Raw genomic sequence first — 18,237 nt, 5'->3', positions numbered from 1 at the left:
AAGATGGCTGGGATATTCTGGTTTGGAGGTTTTTTCAATGCTGCAGCACTAACAGTGTGCACAGTAAATTTTCCCTTTTGTGGACCTAATAAAATCAACCATTTCTTTTGTGAAGCACCAGCTGTGCTTCAACTAGCTTGCATGGATACCTATTTGATGAAGGTGTTCATCTTTGCTCTGAGTGTAATTGTCCTCATGCTGCCTCTTGGCTTTATAGTGCTCTCCTATCTCCACATTGCCAGGGTGATCTTCAATATGCATTCACCTGATGGGCAACAACGGGCTTTCTCTACTTGTGCCACACATCTCATCATTGTTGTGCTGTTCTACAGCACTATCAGCTTCACATACTTGCAACCCCAGTCTGATCTTTCTGCGGATCAAGAGAAGAAAGCTGCAGTCTTCTATTCTGTGGTCTCTCCTATGTTGAACCCTGTCATCTACAGCCTGAGGAACAAAGATGTTAAAGAGGCCTTGGCTAAAGTAATGGGGAAAGTGAATTAAACCTTCCCTTTGGGAATCTGAAAATGCATACTTGGTGTATGAATCCACTTAATTTGTATATTTGTGAAACTTATTCTTTTCTGACTCTGTGCTCTTGCTAATAAATTGTGCAAGTATTCTTTTAAAAAGGTTGTTCTATATATTGTTCTAGAATTATATAAGAAATGTACAAAATCTGGTGAGGTATATATTGTTCAGTTTTTAAAGCTCTACATGACTATGTAACTGAGTTACTTGGTACCCAAGTGGCTGCCTTCTAAATTACTATAGAACGTCTATGTATTAAAACAACTTAGAACATTGAAGAAACTTTGAAGTATTTTTAACATTATGTTAAAACATTATGTTATGTTAAAACATTATGTTAATTTTAACATTATGTTAAAAATAAGAATATTTTAATGTTAACATTTTAATGTTAATGTTTTTAATGAACACTATAAAGAGTAGCTTACTTTTCTGTTGTGCTTATCACTGCAAGTGAACTCTGGTGGATAAAATATAGATTCAGACTTGGGCATCAGCAAATGGATTTATTCTTCTAGGCTTCATCAGTCATTGTACAGTATACTTCATCATCTGTTAGTATAGTGAATAGTTTAGCTTCTATAGAAAAAACCTATCACCTGATGATATTGACTGACCTCAAAAAAACAGAACAGCTCCACATTCAGTTAGTATTATGCTGGGGCATCATCAATTTTTTTGAAAGTTTTAGGCTAGAAATGAATGAACAATCCACCACTTCCTTGAAAATGAGTTTCATTCAAGGGAATTCTCATTTTTACCTTACTTTAAACTACAGGAAAATGGTTCTTTTGACAGATATGATTGGCAGCATCCTAGACAGACAACTAAGGATAAGAAATAATAATAAATCTTTATTGATTAGCCCTTGGGCCATATCAAAGGGCAAAGTTCCAGCAACAAAACATTACCAAAGTTTGATAAAAGCAATTTAAAATGAACTTTGATAAGTTCTGGCCACACATGAGGTAAGTTGTTTTGATATGGGGATCCCAATGAGTCATTTGCTTGGTATATAGCCCGAGGTACCTGTCTCTCACCCTCTTGTACAGGCAACAATCAAATAGTATGTGAGCCAGGTCTTCTACCTCTGCCGCTCCGCAAATGCAGAGATGCTCATTGTAAGGTATAGAATGGAATCTCCCATATCTGACCATTGTGTCAAGCTGTTCAAATCTCGCTCACGTAAATACCTCCCTAAGGTGTTTGGGCAGTTGTAACTTCAAATAGCTGTCTACTTGAAAAGTATGCTTGTATTTACTCAGCCATTTCAAGTTACCCACCTTACACAGCTTCTTACAAAATTTGTTAGTTTAGTGACCCAGGAGATTTGTGATTGTAATTTTATTTGTTCTAGTAGACATAACTTGGGGAGCCTATCAGTCTCCATTTCATTGACTTTTCACCAGTGGTTATAAGCTCTAATTTTGGATAGAGCATGAATTGTATGAATTTCCAATTCAGCTCTAACTGCTGCAGCAGATGTTCTTGGATCTACACCCAGAATACATCTCAAATGCTGGGACTGTGTTTGTTCTAAGACTGTGGTTGAGTATAGACCCCAAACTTTTGCTCCATACAAGAGCATAGTGGTAACCTTAGCTTTATATACCTTAATTAATGGGGCTAAGAACCCTGGGTAGCTATGGTTCTTTAGTTTAAGCAATAAATTCAGGCAGGCTTTTGCTTTAAATGTACTTCGTTGATGATGGCAAACCCAAGATCCAGTCTTGGAAAAAGTTATGCTCAGATATACAAAGATGTTAACCTGTTCAATTGGTTCACCATCTAATTGCCACAGATAAGAAATAAATGATCACTCTCTAGTCTAGATTTAAATTGTAAATCTACATTTTTAATGTGGAAATGCATAAAGTAATCAATAGTTGAAAGTATAGAGCTTGACCAAGATATAAAGTGACCAGTATGGTCTTTTTGAACAGCACCATTTAAGGTATGGTGATTTGGGGAATAAGTTACTTGAGCTAAACAAGATCTAGCTAGGTTACATATATAATGTAATAACTTAAATGCTGTCCATCAACACACCCCAATCAATATCTAAAAAGCCAGTTACAACTATATATACCAGACAGAAAAACACACAGTCTGATAGAGAGAAGTTCCCTGAAGATGGGCTCTTGCAAAAGTCCAAAAGCTTGGAAGACTAAACCTCTGGTCCTGGTGTCCAGGCCAAATTGGATGCTGCAACATTATACTAGGACATATATATATATTTGTCTTCATTTGTGAAGTCATGTATATAGTCCAAAGAGATCCTGACTTAGAGATCAACTGGCTTGATTATTGAAAGTGCTTGTGTAATATCATTTGCTCCCACCTTAATTACCACTGCTTCTGGTTGTCTTTCTGACCATTGGGGCAAAATCATAGTCGTTCCTATATTTAAAAAAACCATGGAATGGAATGGAGTGGAGTGGAATGGGGTGGGGTGGAGTGGAATAGAATAGAATAGAATAGAATAAAATAGAATAGAATAGAATAGAATAGAATAGAATAGAATAGAATAGAATAGAATAGAATAACAGAGTTAGAAGGGACTTGCAGGTTTCTAGTCCAACCCCCTGCTTAGCCAGGAAACCCTATACCATTTCAGACAAATCGTTGTTCAGTCTTTTCTTAAAAATGTCCAGTGTTGGAGCATTCACAACTTCTGGAGGCAGGTTGTTCCACTGATTAATTGTTCTAACTGTCAGGAAATTTCTTCTTAGTTCTATGTTGCTTCTCTCCTTGATTAGTTTCCATCCGTTGCTTCTTGTCCTGCTCTCAAGTGCTTTGAAGAATACTTTGACTTCCTCTTCTTTGTGGCAATCCCTGAGATATTGGAACACTACTATCATGTAACCCCTAGTCCTTGTTCTCATTAAACTAGACATACCCAATTCCAGCAACCATTCTTTATGTTTTAACCTCCAGTCTCATGATCATCATTGTTGATCTTCTCTGCACTCTTTCTAGAGTCTCAACATCTTTTTTACATCATAGTGACCAAAACTGGAGGTAGTATTCCAAGTGTGGCCTTATCAAGGAGTTATAAAATGGTATTAACGCATCAAATGATCTTGATTCTATCCCTCTGTTAATGCAGCCTAGCACTGTGTTGGCTTTTTTTGGTACCTGCAGCACACTGCTGGTTTATATTTAAGTGATTGTCAATTAGGATTCCAAGATCCCTGTCTCATTTACTGCTATTGAGCGAGGTACCACCTATACTGTACCTGTGCATTTGTTTTTTCTTGTTTAAATTTAGAACCTTACTTTTTTCACCATTGACTTTCATTTTGCTAGATAGTGCCCAATGTTCAAGTCTGCTAAGATAGTTCTTTACTTTAAGCCTATCTTTTGGAGTTTTGGCTATTCCTGCCAGCTTAGTGTCATCTTCAAATCTGATGAGTTCCTCAGCTATCCCCTCATCCAAATCATTGATGAAGATGTTGAAGAGTACTGGGCCTAAAACTGGGCCCACTACACATTTCCCTCCATGTAGATGCAGTTCCATCAAGGATCACATGCTGAGTACTGCCAGTCAGCCAGCTACGAATCCATCTAGTGGTGATGCTGTCTAACCCACATTTTTCTAACTTATCAAGCAGTAAGTTGTGGTCTACTTTATCAAATGCCTTACTAAAGTCCAAGTAAATTATATCCACAGCATTCCTCTGACCCACTAACTTTGTCACCTTGTCAAAGAATGCAATAATTTTTTTGAGATTTAGAGTATATTATAGTAACCATAAACAGATTATTAATCCAATAATATAAATGAAAGTAGTATAAAAAGATTACAGTTACATCTTTAATATCTATATTAATTCCCTTATTGTAATGGTACATGAGAATGACCTTGGATGACAGAAGGAATATATGCTGACTAGGGAATGACCGATAAGACAAAGCATACCCCATATCTGTGTGGTAGGTAGATGGTGGGAGATTTGTATAGGTAGTCCTCAACTTATAACTACAGTTGTGACCAGAATGTCTGGAGACTGTTAAATGAGTAGCCCACAATTTTATGATCTTTTTTGCCAAAGTTGTTAAGCAAATCACTTTAGTTAAGTAAATCATGTAATCCATAAATGACTCCACCTTCCCACATTGACTTAGTATCATGGAATCATAGAATAATAGAGTTGGAAGGGACTTAAGAGGTCTTCTGTTCCATGCTTTTTCAACCTTTTCCTCCCATCTCACTGTGGTCCTTTTATATTATGGAAGTGGTATTTTCATCTATTCAAATAACAGGCATTCCTCAAATCAAGCTAAGCTTATTGTAGTAATATACTGTATAGTATTTTCATCCCACTTTTAAATCCTATCACATATACCTTACACAATGAAGATATAATGGATGCCTGGAAAATCACAATTTAAAAAGGTGAAACATTTATTTCTTAATGCTAATTGTTTTCTAGATTATCTTCATAATTGGAATTAATGTTCAATTAATTAATTAAAACTGTGGTGAATATACAGATTCTAATGTAATATGAATTTCAGGGCACTAGTCTTTGCAGTATTTACTGCAGTGTAAAAAAAAAATCATTTTTGTAATTATCCCAATTTGTAACTTGCTGGTTGTTCATTGCAAAGAATGAAACTTCATGTGATAAAAATGCATACAGCCAATTCCTGCACAGCTGGTTTATTCAAAAAGTTTCTAATATGTATTTAAATAGATTGTTTATGCCATGACTTGGGTATGTCTTGAAAATAAAAGAGTAGTCTTGCAAAATAAGACTATTTTTAACTAATTGATAGTTCTGTCTTTCAAATGTCTGTGGAAGTACATAAAGAGTGCAGGGGAATTTTGATTTCTTTTCTTCAGTGACTAGTTCTTAGAAATATGTAGAGTTTGATTCTGAGAGTAGTATAAAGAGCATCATGATAAGCATCCTTTCAAAGTCTTAATTATATTGTTTGAACATAATTGTGATTCCTCCCAGTCATCATATGTCCTATGTATCTCTTTGTTGCTACTTTTTGTGAATAAAAACAAATCTCAGAAAAAAAAAAGATCTGATCTCTAAGTAATTTTTAAAACAGCCAGATTGTAATGGAAAGTAGTCTGGATTCCCAGGAGGGAGGGACAGCATTGCAGAGGTGGAAGAGAAGGTGAAGATTAAATAATTTCTTTGAGAGAAAAATGGTCAAGATAGCTCCTACCTAGGCGTTCTCAGAGTGTATTTTTAGTGCTACAAATAGTTGCTTTAATTTGGCAAGATTGTTCTCTATAGGTGAAGAACAATAAAGGAAACTGCTTTGAAGTAATGTAGCATTCTTTCTTGACATTTGGAGCCTGACACAAATGTTCTCTACTGAATATGTCTCCTTCATTGATATCATTGCTACAAGACCCAAGAATTAGCAGAAATTCTGTTTGGCATAATTTCTTTAACCTAGTAGTTTCACTTAATTGTTCTTTAATGGTAGGTATCTCTAAGGAATGAGAAAAGCTAATATATTGGAAAAACCTCAAGGGATTTAGTTTGTTTCAGCACTTTAGAGAAAATAAGTGTTTATCCTTATTAAAAGAGATTTGCATTTTAATAAAAGTTGTTTCCATATATAATACTACAAGAGGCTGCAATTGTCTGCTTTTATTTAAAGATAGGTGGTAAATAGATGATAAATAGATAGGTGACAGGTACTTTTGAAATATTTAAAACAAATGTAAGTACACTAGCTTCTTTTCCAATATGAAGCATACTTTTTCTTGTATAAAGATTTATTTCTGTTCACAAAGGAACAAAACAATTGTGGAAATCGCCATGCTTATACTGGAGAGTGCAATGCAACATCTAAGGATTTTTGTAGTTGATTTTAGAGGATTTGGAACAGTTGAATGTTTTATCTGTTTTATTTTTAGTGTTTTAAAGATCCTATACTCAATTTCTTATTGCCATATTGTTGAAAATGTCTCACAGACTTAGGGTAGAGAAGCAAGTAATCGATATAAGAAATGAAAACTGCTTCAAATTTTATGTAGAGGATAATCCAGTTTTAGAAACTTACTTGATTGAATTAATGACATAAGGAATACAAATAAAAATAGATAACTCTCAAATTCTTTTTGTGTGTTTTATGCCAAATAATGCTCATTTCTCTTGAAAAGATTACACTGAAAGCACAACTATGTCATATTTCATCATTTATGCTGCTTTTAATTTCATGTATATAATATTTAATCTTATAAAAATGGATGTTCTTATTCTCTATAGGACTAGGTCTTATTTTCATTGAGGCATGGTGGTACAAAATGAAACTGAACTGACTGAGTTTATCATACTTGGCTTTAGAAACCTGCAGGAGATCCATCTTTTGCTCTTCACTGGGTTCTTCATCATTTATCTCTTCACGGTGGTGTGGAATACCTTCATTATCCTAATGACATTGATTGACCAGAAACTACAAACCCCTATGTATTTCTTCCTTGGGAACCTCTCCTTTCTGGATATTTGCTATACAAGCACCACTATCCCCCAGATGCTGTCCCATTTACTCTCAGAGAAAAATAGCATTTCCTATATAGGTTGTGCACTTCAGGCATATTTCTTTTTTTCTTTTGTGGGCATTGAATGCCTCCTGCTTGCAGTAATGGCCTTTGATCGCTATGTTGCCATTTGCAATCCTCTACGCTACTCATTGATTATTAGCAAAGAAATTTGTCTCCAACTGGCTACATCCTGCTGGGCTGGTGGTTTACTCAACTCAGTAGTACATACCACCTTTGCCTTCCGGTTACCATTTTGTGGCAATAACCACCTGGATGCTTTTTATTGTGATATTGCTCCATTATTGAGATTATCATGTGGAGACACTTCTCTTAACCAAGTTCTTTTGCTCTCCATTGGCTTTTTCATAGCTTGGACCCCTTTGGCATGCATCCTTCTATCATATAGTTATATCATTTCAACCATCTTAAGTATACACTCTTCAGAAGGCAGGAAAAAAGCCTTTTCTACCTGTTCCTCCCATCTCACAGTGGTCCTTTTATACTATGGAAGTGCCCTTTTCACTTACTCAAGGTCAAATAACAATCATTCTTCAAATCAAGCTAAACTTATTCCAGTAATATATAGTATTTTAACCCCACTTTTAAATCCCATCATATATACCTTGCGCAATAAAGATGTAATGAATGCCTGGAGAAATGCAATTAAAAATGATGAAACATTTTTTCTTAAAACCTAATTATTTCCAAGATTGTCTTTCCAATGAATGAATATTTAATTAATACTATTGTGAAATATGCAGATTCTGATGTACATATGTATTTCAATGTGCACTGGTTTTTCCAACATTTACAGCAATGTGTTTATTTATTGTATAACTTGATGGTTCATCTTAAATAATGACACTTTAGTTCATAAAAACTCTTGCATAGCTAGCCTATTCAAACTTTTTTTTTCCTCACACATATTTGGAATAGATTGTTTATGTCATGACTTGACTATGCCTATGAGAACAGAAGAGTAATCTTGAGAAATAAGACTAAAAGATTTTAACCAGTTGAAACTTTCTGACTATGCGAGCACCTACAGAATATACAGAGTAATAAAAATTATCAATAAGGGGAAATATTTGTAGCTCAGGGTAATAATAATAATAATAATAATAATAATAATAATAATAATAATAATAATAATAATAATAATAATAATAATAATAATAATAATAATAGTAAAGTTGGAAGGGACCTTGAAGGTCATCTAGTCCAACCCCCTGCTCAGGCAGGAAACCCTATACCATTTTGGATAAATGGCTGTCCAGTCTCTTCTTAAAAACTTCCAGTGTTGGAGCATTCACCGCTTCTGGAGGCAGGTTGTTCCACTGGTTAATTGTTCTCACTGTCAGGAAGTTTCTCCTTAGTTCTAGATTGCTTCTCTCCTTGATTAGTTTCCACCCGTTGCTTCTTGTCCTGCTTTCAGGTGCTTTGGAAAATAGCTTGACTCCCTCTTCTTTGTGGCAGCCCCTGAGATATTGGAACACTGCCATCATGTCCCCCCTCGTCCTTCTCTTTGTTAAACTAGACATACCCAATTCCAGCAACTGTTCCTTATATGCTTTAGCCTCCAGTCCCCTAATCATCTTTGTTGCTCTTCTCTGCACTCTTTCTAGAGTCTCAACATCTTTTTTACATCGCGGTGACCAAAATTGGATGCAGTATTCCAAGTGTGGCCTTACCAAGTTTTGGTAAAAAAGGTTGAAATGAGGGATTCTTGGTGCTCTCTGAGCTTGATTGTTTTCTTGCAGACATTTCATTACCAAACTAGATAAAATGATCAGTAGCATTAGCACTGTTGATGTTACATAATTTGGATAATGAAACATCTGCAAGAAAACAACCAAACTCAGAGAACACCAAAGACCTTCAATAAAAGTTATTTCTATATTTCAATTCTACATTTTTATATACTATAATACTACAAAAGGCTGCAATCATCTACTTTTATTCAAAGGTAGGTAGGAGATAAATAGAGAATAAATACATTCTAAATATTTAGTTAAATGTAAGTATACTAACTTCTTATACAATATGAAACATACATTTTTATATGAAGATGGAGTTCTGTTCACAAATGAATAAAAAAATAGTTGAAATCACAATGCATGTAATATAGAACATTGATGCTACATCAATGTTCTTATGTATTTGATTTTAGAGATTCTGAACTATTGAAAATTTTATTTGTTTTATTTTCAGTATTTTAAATTTTTTGTATTCCATTTTGTATGGCTATATTTTAGAGAATGCCTCTAGCATTCAAAGTGTAGTAGAGTAGAAAATGTAATAAATGAATGTAATAAATGAAAGGTGCTTCAAAATCAATACAGAGGATAATCCTGGCTTTAAAATTTTGATTGAACTGATGGAATAAACAGTATGAATAAAAATAGATAACTTCAAATTGTATTTATGTGTTTAGTGGCATATAATCTTAATTTTAATGAAGTGTTCCTAATTTTAACTATTTAGTAGATCCTTACTAACCACTAACTATAGGAAAAGATTTTCAAAAAAAGGATCAGAAACAAAATTAGTTTCATCTCAGTGAACCAAAGACAGTATTCATTAATTTCATAGAATATTATAGAATATTAAACATGTAACCAAAAATTCTTATTGGTTCTGCTATGTTTTGATTCAGTGACAGTTCACAAACAATTGAATTCAGTGATTTATGGATTAATAGATTATTTCATTTTTAGCAAGTTTGGCTGATCTTTCTTCATGAAACACATTATGAAATATATTTCTTTATGGTACATTGCCATCTGAGTAACCTTGGTCCAATCAATTTCTCTCAGTTCTAGGAAGGAGCCAATTGCAAACCTTATCCAGGCATCTCTAAAAATTGAAAAGGAAAAAAAAAATGACATCATACAGATAGTCCTCAAATACAGTCACAAGGGATTATGGAATTTTGGACATAAATCATTGCATAAGTCACATCCATATGTCTGCCACACTGAATGACCACAAACCCGGCTCTCCCAGTTGCAGGGATTAAGCAATCATGCAGGTTATTAAGTGGAGCATTGGAATGACTCAGAGGGTATGAGAGACTATGAGGAGCCCCAAATGAACAAGCTCTATTCCTTGGAAGCTGTGATGGAATATAGTGAGGAGATAGATCCCAGCCTTGCAGTGTGGCACTTGGAAGTAGGACCAGATATGATATGTGAGAGAAAGAGGGTAAAGACAGCCCCTCCTTAATAGTTAACAGATTATATTCTAGATGCAGATAATAGTCCTCAGTCTGTCAAGATTTTGTCCATAGGTGTAAAAGAATAAAGAACTCAGCTTGGAAGAATTACCACATGTCATTCTTGGTTTTGGACCTGACAAAAGACTTCAGAAAGTCTCATGTAGCTTCAGAAGTCTCCAGAGCTCTGAACAACTTTGGAAGAGAATAATAATAATAATAATAATAATAATAATAATAATAATAATAATAATAATAATAATAATAATAATAATAATAATAATAATAATAATAATAATAATGATGATGATGATGATGATGATGATGATGATGATGATGATGTTCTTCTTCTTCTTCTTCTTCTTCTTCTTCTTCTTCTTCTTCTTCTTCTTCTTCTTCTTCTTCTTCTTCTTCTTCTTCTTCTTCTTGAAGAAGAAGAAGAAGAAGAAGAAGCAGAAGAAGAAGAAGAAGAAGAAGAAAGGGACCTTGGAGGTCATCTAGTACAATAAGCAGCCAATTCAGATCCTTGAGAATGCTGGGTAGCAGGGGCAATTGAACTGTGCCCCAAGACTTGCATGCATGGAGACTGGTGCAAGGTAATATTTCTGAGGGGCGATAGAAGCAAGTTCTTAATATAAAATTGAACCAAATATTAAGCCCAAGTCATGCATCTAAAAATCATTGTATGCTAAAAATGTTAAAGTAATGTGTAGTATAGCTTCAAAACTAAAACTTGTTTAGCATTTGTTTGTTGTTGTTTCTTACCACATTTTCATCATATCTGTTTTATTGCATTTTAAAATATTTTGAAAAGATCTGTTCTAATCATTTCTCTTTTTCAAAAGTAGTTTTGGGTACAGCAGATGCAAGGCATATTGATGGATGCTAATATAAATATTACAAGAAGGGAATACTTTATTATAACCAAAATCTGCTGAAATGTCAATACTAATAGATATAACAAAAAAAAGCTTACTATAGTGTGTGAGTGTGTTACTTTATTATTAATGCAACTTTCTTGTTAAGCAATCACACAAGTCATTAAGTGGGCTTCATGGTGCCTTAGGTGTGGGGAAGGCCTTGGGAGGCCTAGAGCAGGCTCTGGGCTTCAGTGCAACATATATATGGAAATGAAGTCAGGATAAATAATAGAATTCACATGTGTTTATTTATTACTCTGAACTCCATCCCAGAAATGATGAAGCCAGATTTCATCAGAAAAATATGAAATTACATTAGAAAGGAAATAAACATCTTTAAAAATCCTCTAAGATGTCTATTTTATACAGATGTAATTATTTTAACTCTCCTAAGAAAAAATGCTGAAAGGGAATATACAGCTTTTAAAGTGATATTTTTTATGCCATGGAACTCCCCCCCCAAAAAAAAAAAAAGAAAAAGAAAAAGAAAAAGCAAGCTGAGGAGAAAGAAATAAAGACTTAAAAACAAAACTGAGAGATATGGGGAAATTGTGAATGATTAGATAACAGCTATAAGTAAACTCTCATTAGCAAATTATTTAAAATAAGGCAAAATACTAAAATATTGTTCTTACTACATTTTTATTGTTATGCAATGATCATCAATTTATTTCTGTGGAAATTTTGTAACAATATGCTATATGAAACTGGCCACAGGATTTCACCTGTTACCTAAACTGTGACATTTCATTTAAAGATAATAAAACACGTTTTCTCACCTATCAATTTTCTCACTGACATTTTCACTTCCTTGTTCCGTAGGCTGTAGATGATTGGGTTGAGAGTTGGTGTTAAGATAGTGTATAGAATTCCCACAAGCTGGTCTTTTTCCTTTGAGTAGCTGGAAATAGGATGAATATATGTAAAGATGCTAGAACCATAGAAGAGAATCACGATGGTGAGGTGTGATGCACAAGTAGAAATGGTTTTGTGAAGATGTCTTTTCTGTTGGTTGCTCAGAATGGCATGAAGGATGAAAGCATAAGAAACTAATGTAAAGAAGAAAGGGCTTAGGCCTATGAAAACACCCACAGTGTGTAGTGCAAGTTCATTGACTGATGTGTCAGAACATGAGATACTTAACAACGGAGGAATATCACAGAAAAAGTGATTAATTCCATTTGACCTGCAGAAGGACAGTCGGAATGTGAGTACAGTATGAAGACAAGCATTAAGAAAACCACAAGCCCAGGAAATCCCAGCTAGCTGCAGACAGATATGTTTATTCATGAATCTAGTATATCCTAATGGACAACATATAGCAAAATAACGGTCCAGAGCCATGGAGGCTAAGAGGAATGCCTCAGTGCCTACCAATGCTATGAGAAAATATAATTGTGCAGCACAGCCCATCAAGGAAATGCGTGGAGATTCCACCCAGAGATCTGCTAACATTTTGGGCACAGTCACAGAGATGTAGCAGATATCTAACAATGAGAGATTTCCAAGAAAGAAATACATGGGACTATGGAGAGATTGATTTAGCACAACTACAATGATCATGAGTGAGTTTCCCACAAAACAAATAATATACATAATAAGAAAAAGAAGGAAGAGGAAACTCTTCCCTTGTTTAATATTCATACCTCCCAAGAGTATAAACTCCATAACAAATGTTTGATTTTCAGCACATGTTGAAATCATGATCTATAAACAGACTACCATGAATAAAAGTGATATTAAAAACTATATGTTGTGCAGTTTTTATGCTTGATCCAATAATTGCCTTTTGTCCTGATTGTTCCTATACACATAAAGTAAGCATTTTTGTATTTCAGGAGGATTCCAGCATTTAATATTCAATTAGCAAAACTTCACTGTCTTGATTACCATTCTAATTTTTCTTTCACGGCTTTCAATCCTGTTTTGATCTCCTAAATTAGCTAAAAGAAAAAAGTCATACAGTACACAATCCTAAATAAATTCTGAGCTGTTTTATCAAGGTTTCAATTTTCCCAGTTTCTTTTTCCAGGCACAGTTATGATTTGTGATCACACCTTAAAAGCTACTTATTTTTATCATGATTTGGAGAATATAACTTAATGGTCAAGCTGCATTTTAATTAAATGAAAGATTGCAAATAATATCTTCTTTTATCTATTAATTTTATGATTGTTATATCTTTACCCAAGTGGAAAATGTCTAGGGTTTTATTATGGCAATATACAGTATAATTGATTAGGCGTGCAAGCTGCATATGCAATAGATTAATATGTATAGTAGCAGCTTTTCCCCTGCAGGTAATAGTAACTTCAGAAACTCCTCTCAACTCTGGTATAAAGGAAAGGAATAATCTTGTTCCTGTATGTTGCAGTCCTGATAACTTTTTCAAGAGTTTCTATCTCTAAAAAAGCAAAACAAAACAAACAAACAAAAAACAGTTAAGTCAGTATTTCATGCATATTAAATAAGAATAAGCATTTAATGTAATACATAGTATGACACATGTATCACTCAGTCCCCAAATTTTCAAATATTCTATGAAAGTTATCCACACTATTGATTCATCAGAGGAGAGTGATTCAAGTTCCATATGTCACTTAATGAATAGGAAATATGGCTCATTCCTAAAATAAATTAAGAATAGTATTTTTATATCTGCTACTTATTTAAATCATTCAAATCTGCTTACAGATTTGTATCAATTGCAGTGATGGCATTTAGAGAGAAATGCATTTCTTATCAAGGAAGCTGTTCTGCCTATTAAAATTTTGAAACAGAAAAAAATAACATATTTCATACCAGTTTTATATATATCTCTTCCTACTTTGAAACCAACATTTGATCTGCTTACCTTTTGTAAGGCACAGCCTTGGATTTGTTTTCCACACTATATCTAATCATGGTGACTCTAAGGCTATTGAATCATGGGAATATTATTGACGAACTGGATTGTTTAATCAGATTGAGGATTCATTCTAGATTATCAAGGCAGATAAATTCATAAAAAATGAACATGGACAAAAGCCTTGCAAATTATCAAATTGATTGAGACCTATCCAATCTTGTCAGATAATTTGTTTACAGAACATCAGAAGCTTCATGTGGTACTTATAGATATAGAGCTAAATTTCTCTTAAATTCATTCAATTCTCAGAATCTGATGATCAGCACTTTAGGATATCTTAAAACAAAAATGTCTCATAGATACCAAATGCCTAGTAACAAATTCTTATTTTTGTAGATGCCTAACCATTATTTGAAATTACATTCATAGTTTCCAATCAAATCTGAAATGGCAATGAATGATTTAATGAGTCATGTTTTACATTTATACTTAAGAGTTATTCATTATAAGAGTAATAACTTTTTTCTTAGGAATTGTTTCATTCCCAGATGATTGCTAATTTAGGAATGCATTTCTCCCCAGAGACAATCTTGTAAATATGGAAAATAGTAACAGTTAAACAAAAACATGTGGCCATATGACCACAATTACTTTTTCCAAATAGAAGATGATGCAATCTTATTTTAAATACAGATTGGATAAAATAAGCAGGAATTATGAAATGGAAATTGTCTTTTAAAATAGCCAAAAACAAGAATAAACCAGAATAGTTGCAATACCAGAGATTGTCATCAAACTATATGCTGTTTCTGTGCTATATCTAGGCCTGAAAACACTGGTCATAATCTTCTGCTTCTAGCCTCTTTTAAGTAATATCTTATCTACCTTATCATTTTCTTAAATGAGAAAGTTGGAGGAGGAATGGAGCATCGTGTAAGCTGTTAGCAGGAAGTCTCATAAGCTCCTGGAATCCAGTTTTTATTTATTTTTAAATGGCAATAGGTACTATTATATTTTAATAGCTGTAAATTGCTGAGAAAAAGAAAAAGAAGAAGAAAACAATCAAGTAAGAGTGAAGGAAGGATTATAACCTCCTTGAGTAATCTGTCTGAGTAAGATGGGCAAAAGGAAACACTAGCAATGGAGTCAGCCTTGGACAACAACCCTCTTCCAAGTCCGCCGAAATGGAGGGATTTCTGTTATCCAAGGAAGCTGCAAGTAAACCAGTTCTTATTTTAATCTGTATTTCTGCCTCTAATAGATTTGAGATGCTTGAATGCGGTCTTCAAACAGAAATAATGCAACAGTTGTTGGAATTCTTTGTTAACATAAAGTACGACCTTTTTGAGTGGCCTAATCACCCCCACCCCCATTCCCAGCTTCTTTATCTTGTCTCCAACCTCTCTACCTTAATTCAACTTTAAGAAGAAGAAAGCAAGGCTATGCAGAAACAGGAACTGAAGAGGCTGTTTGCACATAATTGTTCAAATAATACTATGGCCTAGAGCAGGAGTCGGCAACCTTAAGCACTCAAAGAGCCACTTGGACCCATTTCCCAGAGAAAAGAAAACACTGGGAGCCACAAAACATGCACGTTTGTGCGCAGGGGGGGAGCTTAATTGAAGAGTTTAATTAAAAAGAAATAGAGGCTGCTGTGCATGTGCATTCTCTCTCTCTCTCTCTCTCTCCCTCCCCCCCCTCTCTCTCCCCCCTCTCTCTCCCCCCTCTCTCTCCCTCTCTCCGATCTTCTGCTCACCTGGAAAGCTGGCTTCACGCTGTTCTCCGACAAGCTGACACACATTCTTATTGGGCTGGCTCTCTCCTGCAACTTACATTGTTGCAATATAAAATTGTAGATATCTAGGATGTTGTTCCTTTTTTTACCTTTTCCTTCTTTCACAAGAATTGTTAAGTCCGGAGAATAATGGCGCTTGACACGATGCATTTCTAACGTCTTTATTCTCTGCTTCCAATCTACGAACAACCCGAGCAGAGGCACGCAGGCCTCTATTTATACCTTCTGATCCCCGGGCAATTCCAACCAATTACAAGGCGGTCTTTTCCCGCCTTGTGCATGCGCGCAAGGCCGGCGCTGCTCAGTCTGGTCCCGGGCAGCTTTTGCAAATGCCCGGGACTCTTGCAACGTCCCGAGCCTGCTTTTGCAGGCTCAGGACACAACACCCCTCCCCCCTAGATGAAATAATACTGCACCCAACATGGATGCCACCATAGTAAGGTTTTGTGTTACTAACTGTTATATTAATGTCACAAGATGTGTGTAAGGTGTGGGGCTGTTCCGTCGTACCTGGACCCGATGTGCCCCAACCCCGTTTCCACAGAGTCAACCAGTCTGGACCTCTAATTAAAGTTATTAGTATATACATGCTCACCTTACGTAATCTGCAAGGTATTTGGGAGGGCCTTTGACCCTTAGCGACCTTCTCAGACCTGGGGAGCTTGTAGTGTTTTCCTAGTTGCTTCCCACACTAGGTGAATTACCTTGTGGTTGTCGCGTGACTTCTGTTTGACTTTCCTGCCCATCTCCAAAGCTCGAGAAGTCAGGACTCTGCCATTCACTATACCTGGTTGACCTACCACCTATGGAGTTTTCCAACCCCTCTGAACTCATCTCCATGTTTCCTGATGGAGTGTGGTTTTCCTGGCTCCTTTCTGTAGTGATAGGGTCTAGGGATACCTCCATGTTAGCCCTAATGCGTGGGGACATCCTTCTATGAACCATTTCTGCAAAGGACGTGTTACCCCTTTGTTTTGCCTGCTCTCTTGTATGTTGTCAGTTGTGAGTATGCTCCCAGTAATTCTCCGTGTCTGGAATATTGTTTGTGAGGTGTGGATAGTTAGTATACCTCCGGTGGGACTCCCAGGCTGGAGTGTGTGTGGGGGTGTCTGTGTGCCCCCTTCCCCATGAATTTCTACCTGAATCTCCTGTGGAACTTGGGTGTTGAGTACCTGTGTCGTCCCCCACAACCATCGTTGGCTGTTGATTTTGATTCCCAGAATGCATTTCCCATTCCTCCTCCCCCCTAGAGGAGACTGAGGAGGAACCCTAGGCGAGTCCCGCCTCACACGTAGTTGATCAATGTGGTGGCGAAGAACACGGCCGTCTTCCAGGGACACCTCGTAGGACAGAGGCCCCGAGACCTTGCAGACCACAGCCGGGACCCAGAGGTGTCCAGGCCCGTAGTTCCTGGCCCAGACAAGATCACCTTCACGCAGGACCCGTGGTGGGTGTGGCTGAGACACCTGTGAAGCTACACGTTCCGGATGCAGCCTGTCCAATTTAGTCACGAGCCGGCGACCCCAACGGAGTTCGGCCGGGCACTTACCCGTGGCAGTGCACGGAGTAGTACGATGTGCTAGAAGAAAGTCAGCCAACCTGTGATGCCAATTGCTGTAAGTCAGCTTCTTGAGGGCATCCTTGGCGACGCGGACCATCCGTTCAGCCAGACCGTTGGTGGAAGGATGGAAAGGAGCCGAAGCAGCGTGGCGGATCATGTTGGCCTGTAGAAATCCCTGAAACTCAGTAGAAGTAAATTGAGGACCATTATCCGACACCAGAACATCTGGCAGCCCATGTGCAGCAAAAATGTTTCTCAACACTTGAATAGTCTTGGCAGCGGTGGTAGATGACACAGGCACAACCTCCAGCCATTTGGAATGGCTATCAACAACAACCAGGAAGAATTGTCCCTGAAAGGGCCCAGCGTAATCTATATGTATTCTAGACCATGGAGTGTGTGTTTCCTCCCACCTATGCACAGGGGCCTGGGGCATTTCAGGCCTGGACTGCTGACATGCATGACACCCATGTACCTGGGCCTCGATGGCCTGATCAATGCCAGGCCACCACAAATGGCTGCGCGCAAGCGCCTTCATCCTGACAATCCCAGGGTGGCCCTCATGTAAAGAAACCAAGATTCTAGCCCTCAATGAGGCCGGGATCACAACTCTAGATCCCCAGAGGAGGCAGCCATTGAAAGTGGACAACTTGTGCCTCTTGACCCAAAAACGTTGAAAATCCTCCTCAGGGCACCTGTCAGGCCAACCTGACAGCACCCATGTCAGCACGCGTTTGAGCGTGTGATCAGTGGCAGTTTCAGCAGCCACATCCCTAGCATTAAGGGGACACTCAGGCAACTCCTGAATGGACAATATGTGTACAGCAGGAGCGGGATCAGGCTCCACAGTA

At 36.6% G+C, this 18,237-nt stretch overlaps 2 protein-coding genes across 2 annotated transcripts; one reads left to right on the top strand and one right to left on the bottom strand.

The window, feature by feature from the left end:
• The first annotated feature begins 6,798 nt into the window (after positions 1 to 6,798).
• On the top strand, positions 6,799 to 7,746 carry LOC107288452 (olfactory receptor 5V1-like). Its single transcript, XM_015817073.1, has one exon. The coding sequence runs from the start codon at positions 6,799 to 6,801 to the stop codon at positions 7,744 to 7,746; it is 948 nt and encodes a 315-aa protein (XP_015672559.1).
• Positions 7,747 to 11,929: 4,183 nt separating this feature from the next.
• On the bottom strand, positions 11,930 to 12,886 carry LOC107288451 (olfactory receptor 5V1-like). Its single transcript, XM_015817072.1, has one exon. The coding sequence runs from the start codon at positions 12,884 to 12,886 to the stop codon at positions 11,930 to 11,932; it is 957 nt and encodes a 318-aa protein (XP_015672558.1).
• Between the last annotated feature and the right edge of the window lie 5,351 nt (positions 12,887 to 18,237).

The sequence above is a fragment of the Protobothrops mucrosquamatus genome, unplaced genomic scaffold (assembly GCF_001527695.2).
Source record: "Protobothrops mucrosquamatus isolate PMUCROS unplaced genomic scaffold, P.Mucros_1.0 scaffold550, whole genome shotgun sequence".
NCBI classification, from domain to species: Eukaryota; Metazoa; Chordata; class Lepidosauria; order Squamata; family Viperidae; genus Protobothrops; species Protobothrops mucrosquamatus.
Note: the sequence above shows the minus strand (reverse complement) of the source record. Positions and strands in the feature narration are given on the sequence as shown.

Coding starts and splice junctions, on each gene's coding strand:
- LOC107288452 (XM_015817073.1), top strand. CDS start 6,799: ATGGTGGTACAAAATGAAACTGAACTGACTGAGTTTATCATACTTGGC.
- LOC107288451 (XM_015817072.1), bottom strand. CDS start 12,886: ATGATTTCAACATGTGCTGAAAATCAAACATTTGTTATGGAGTTTATA.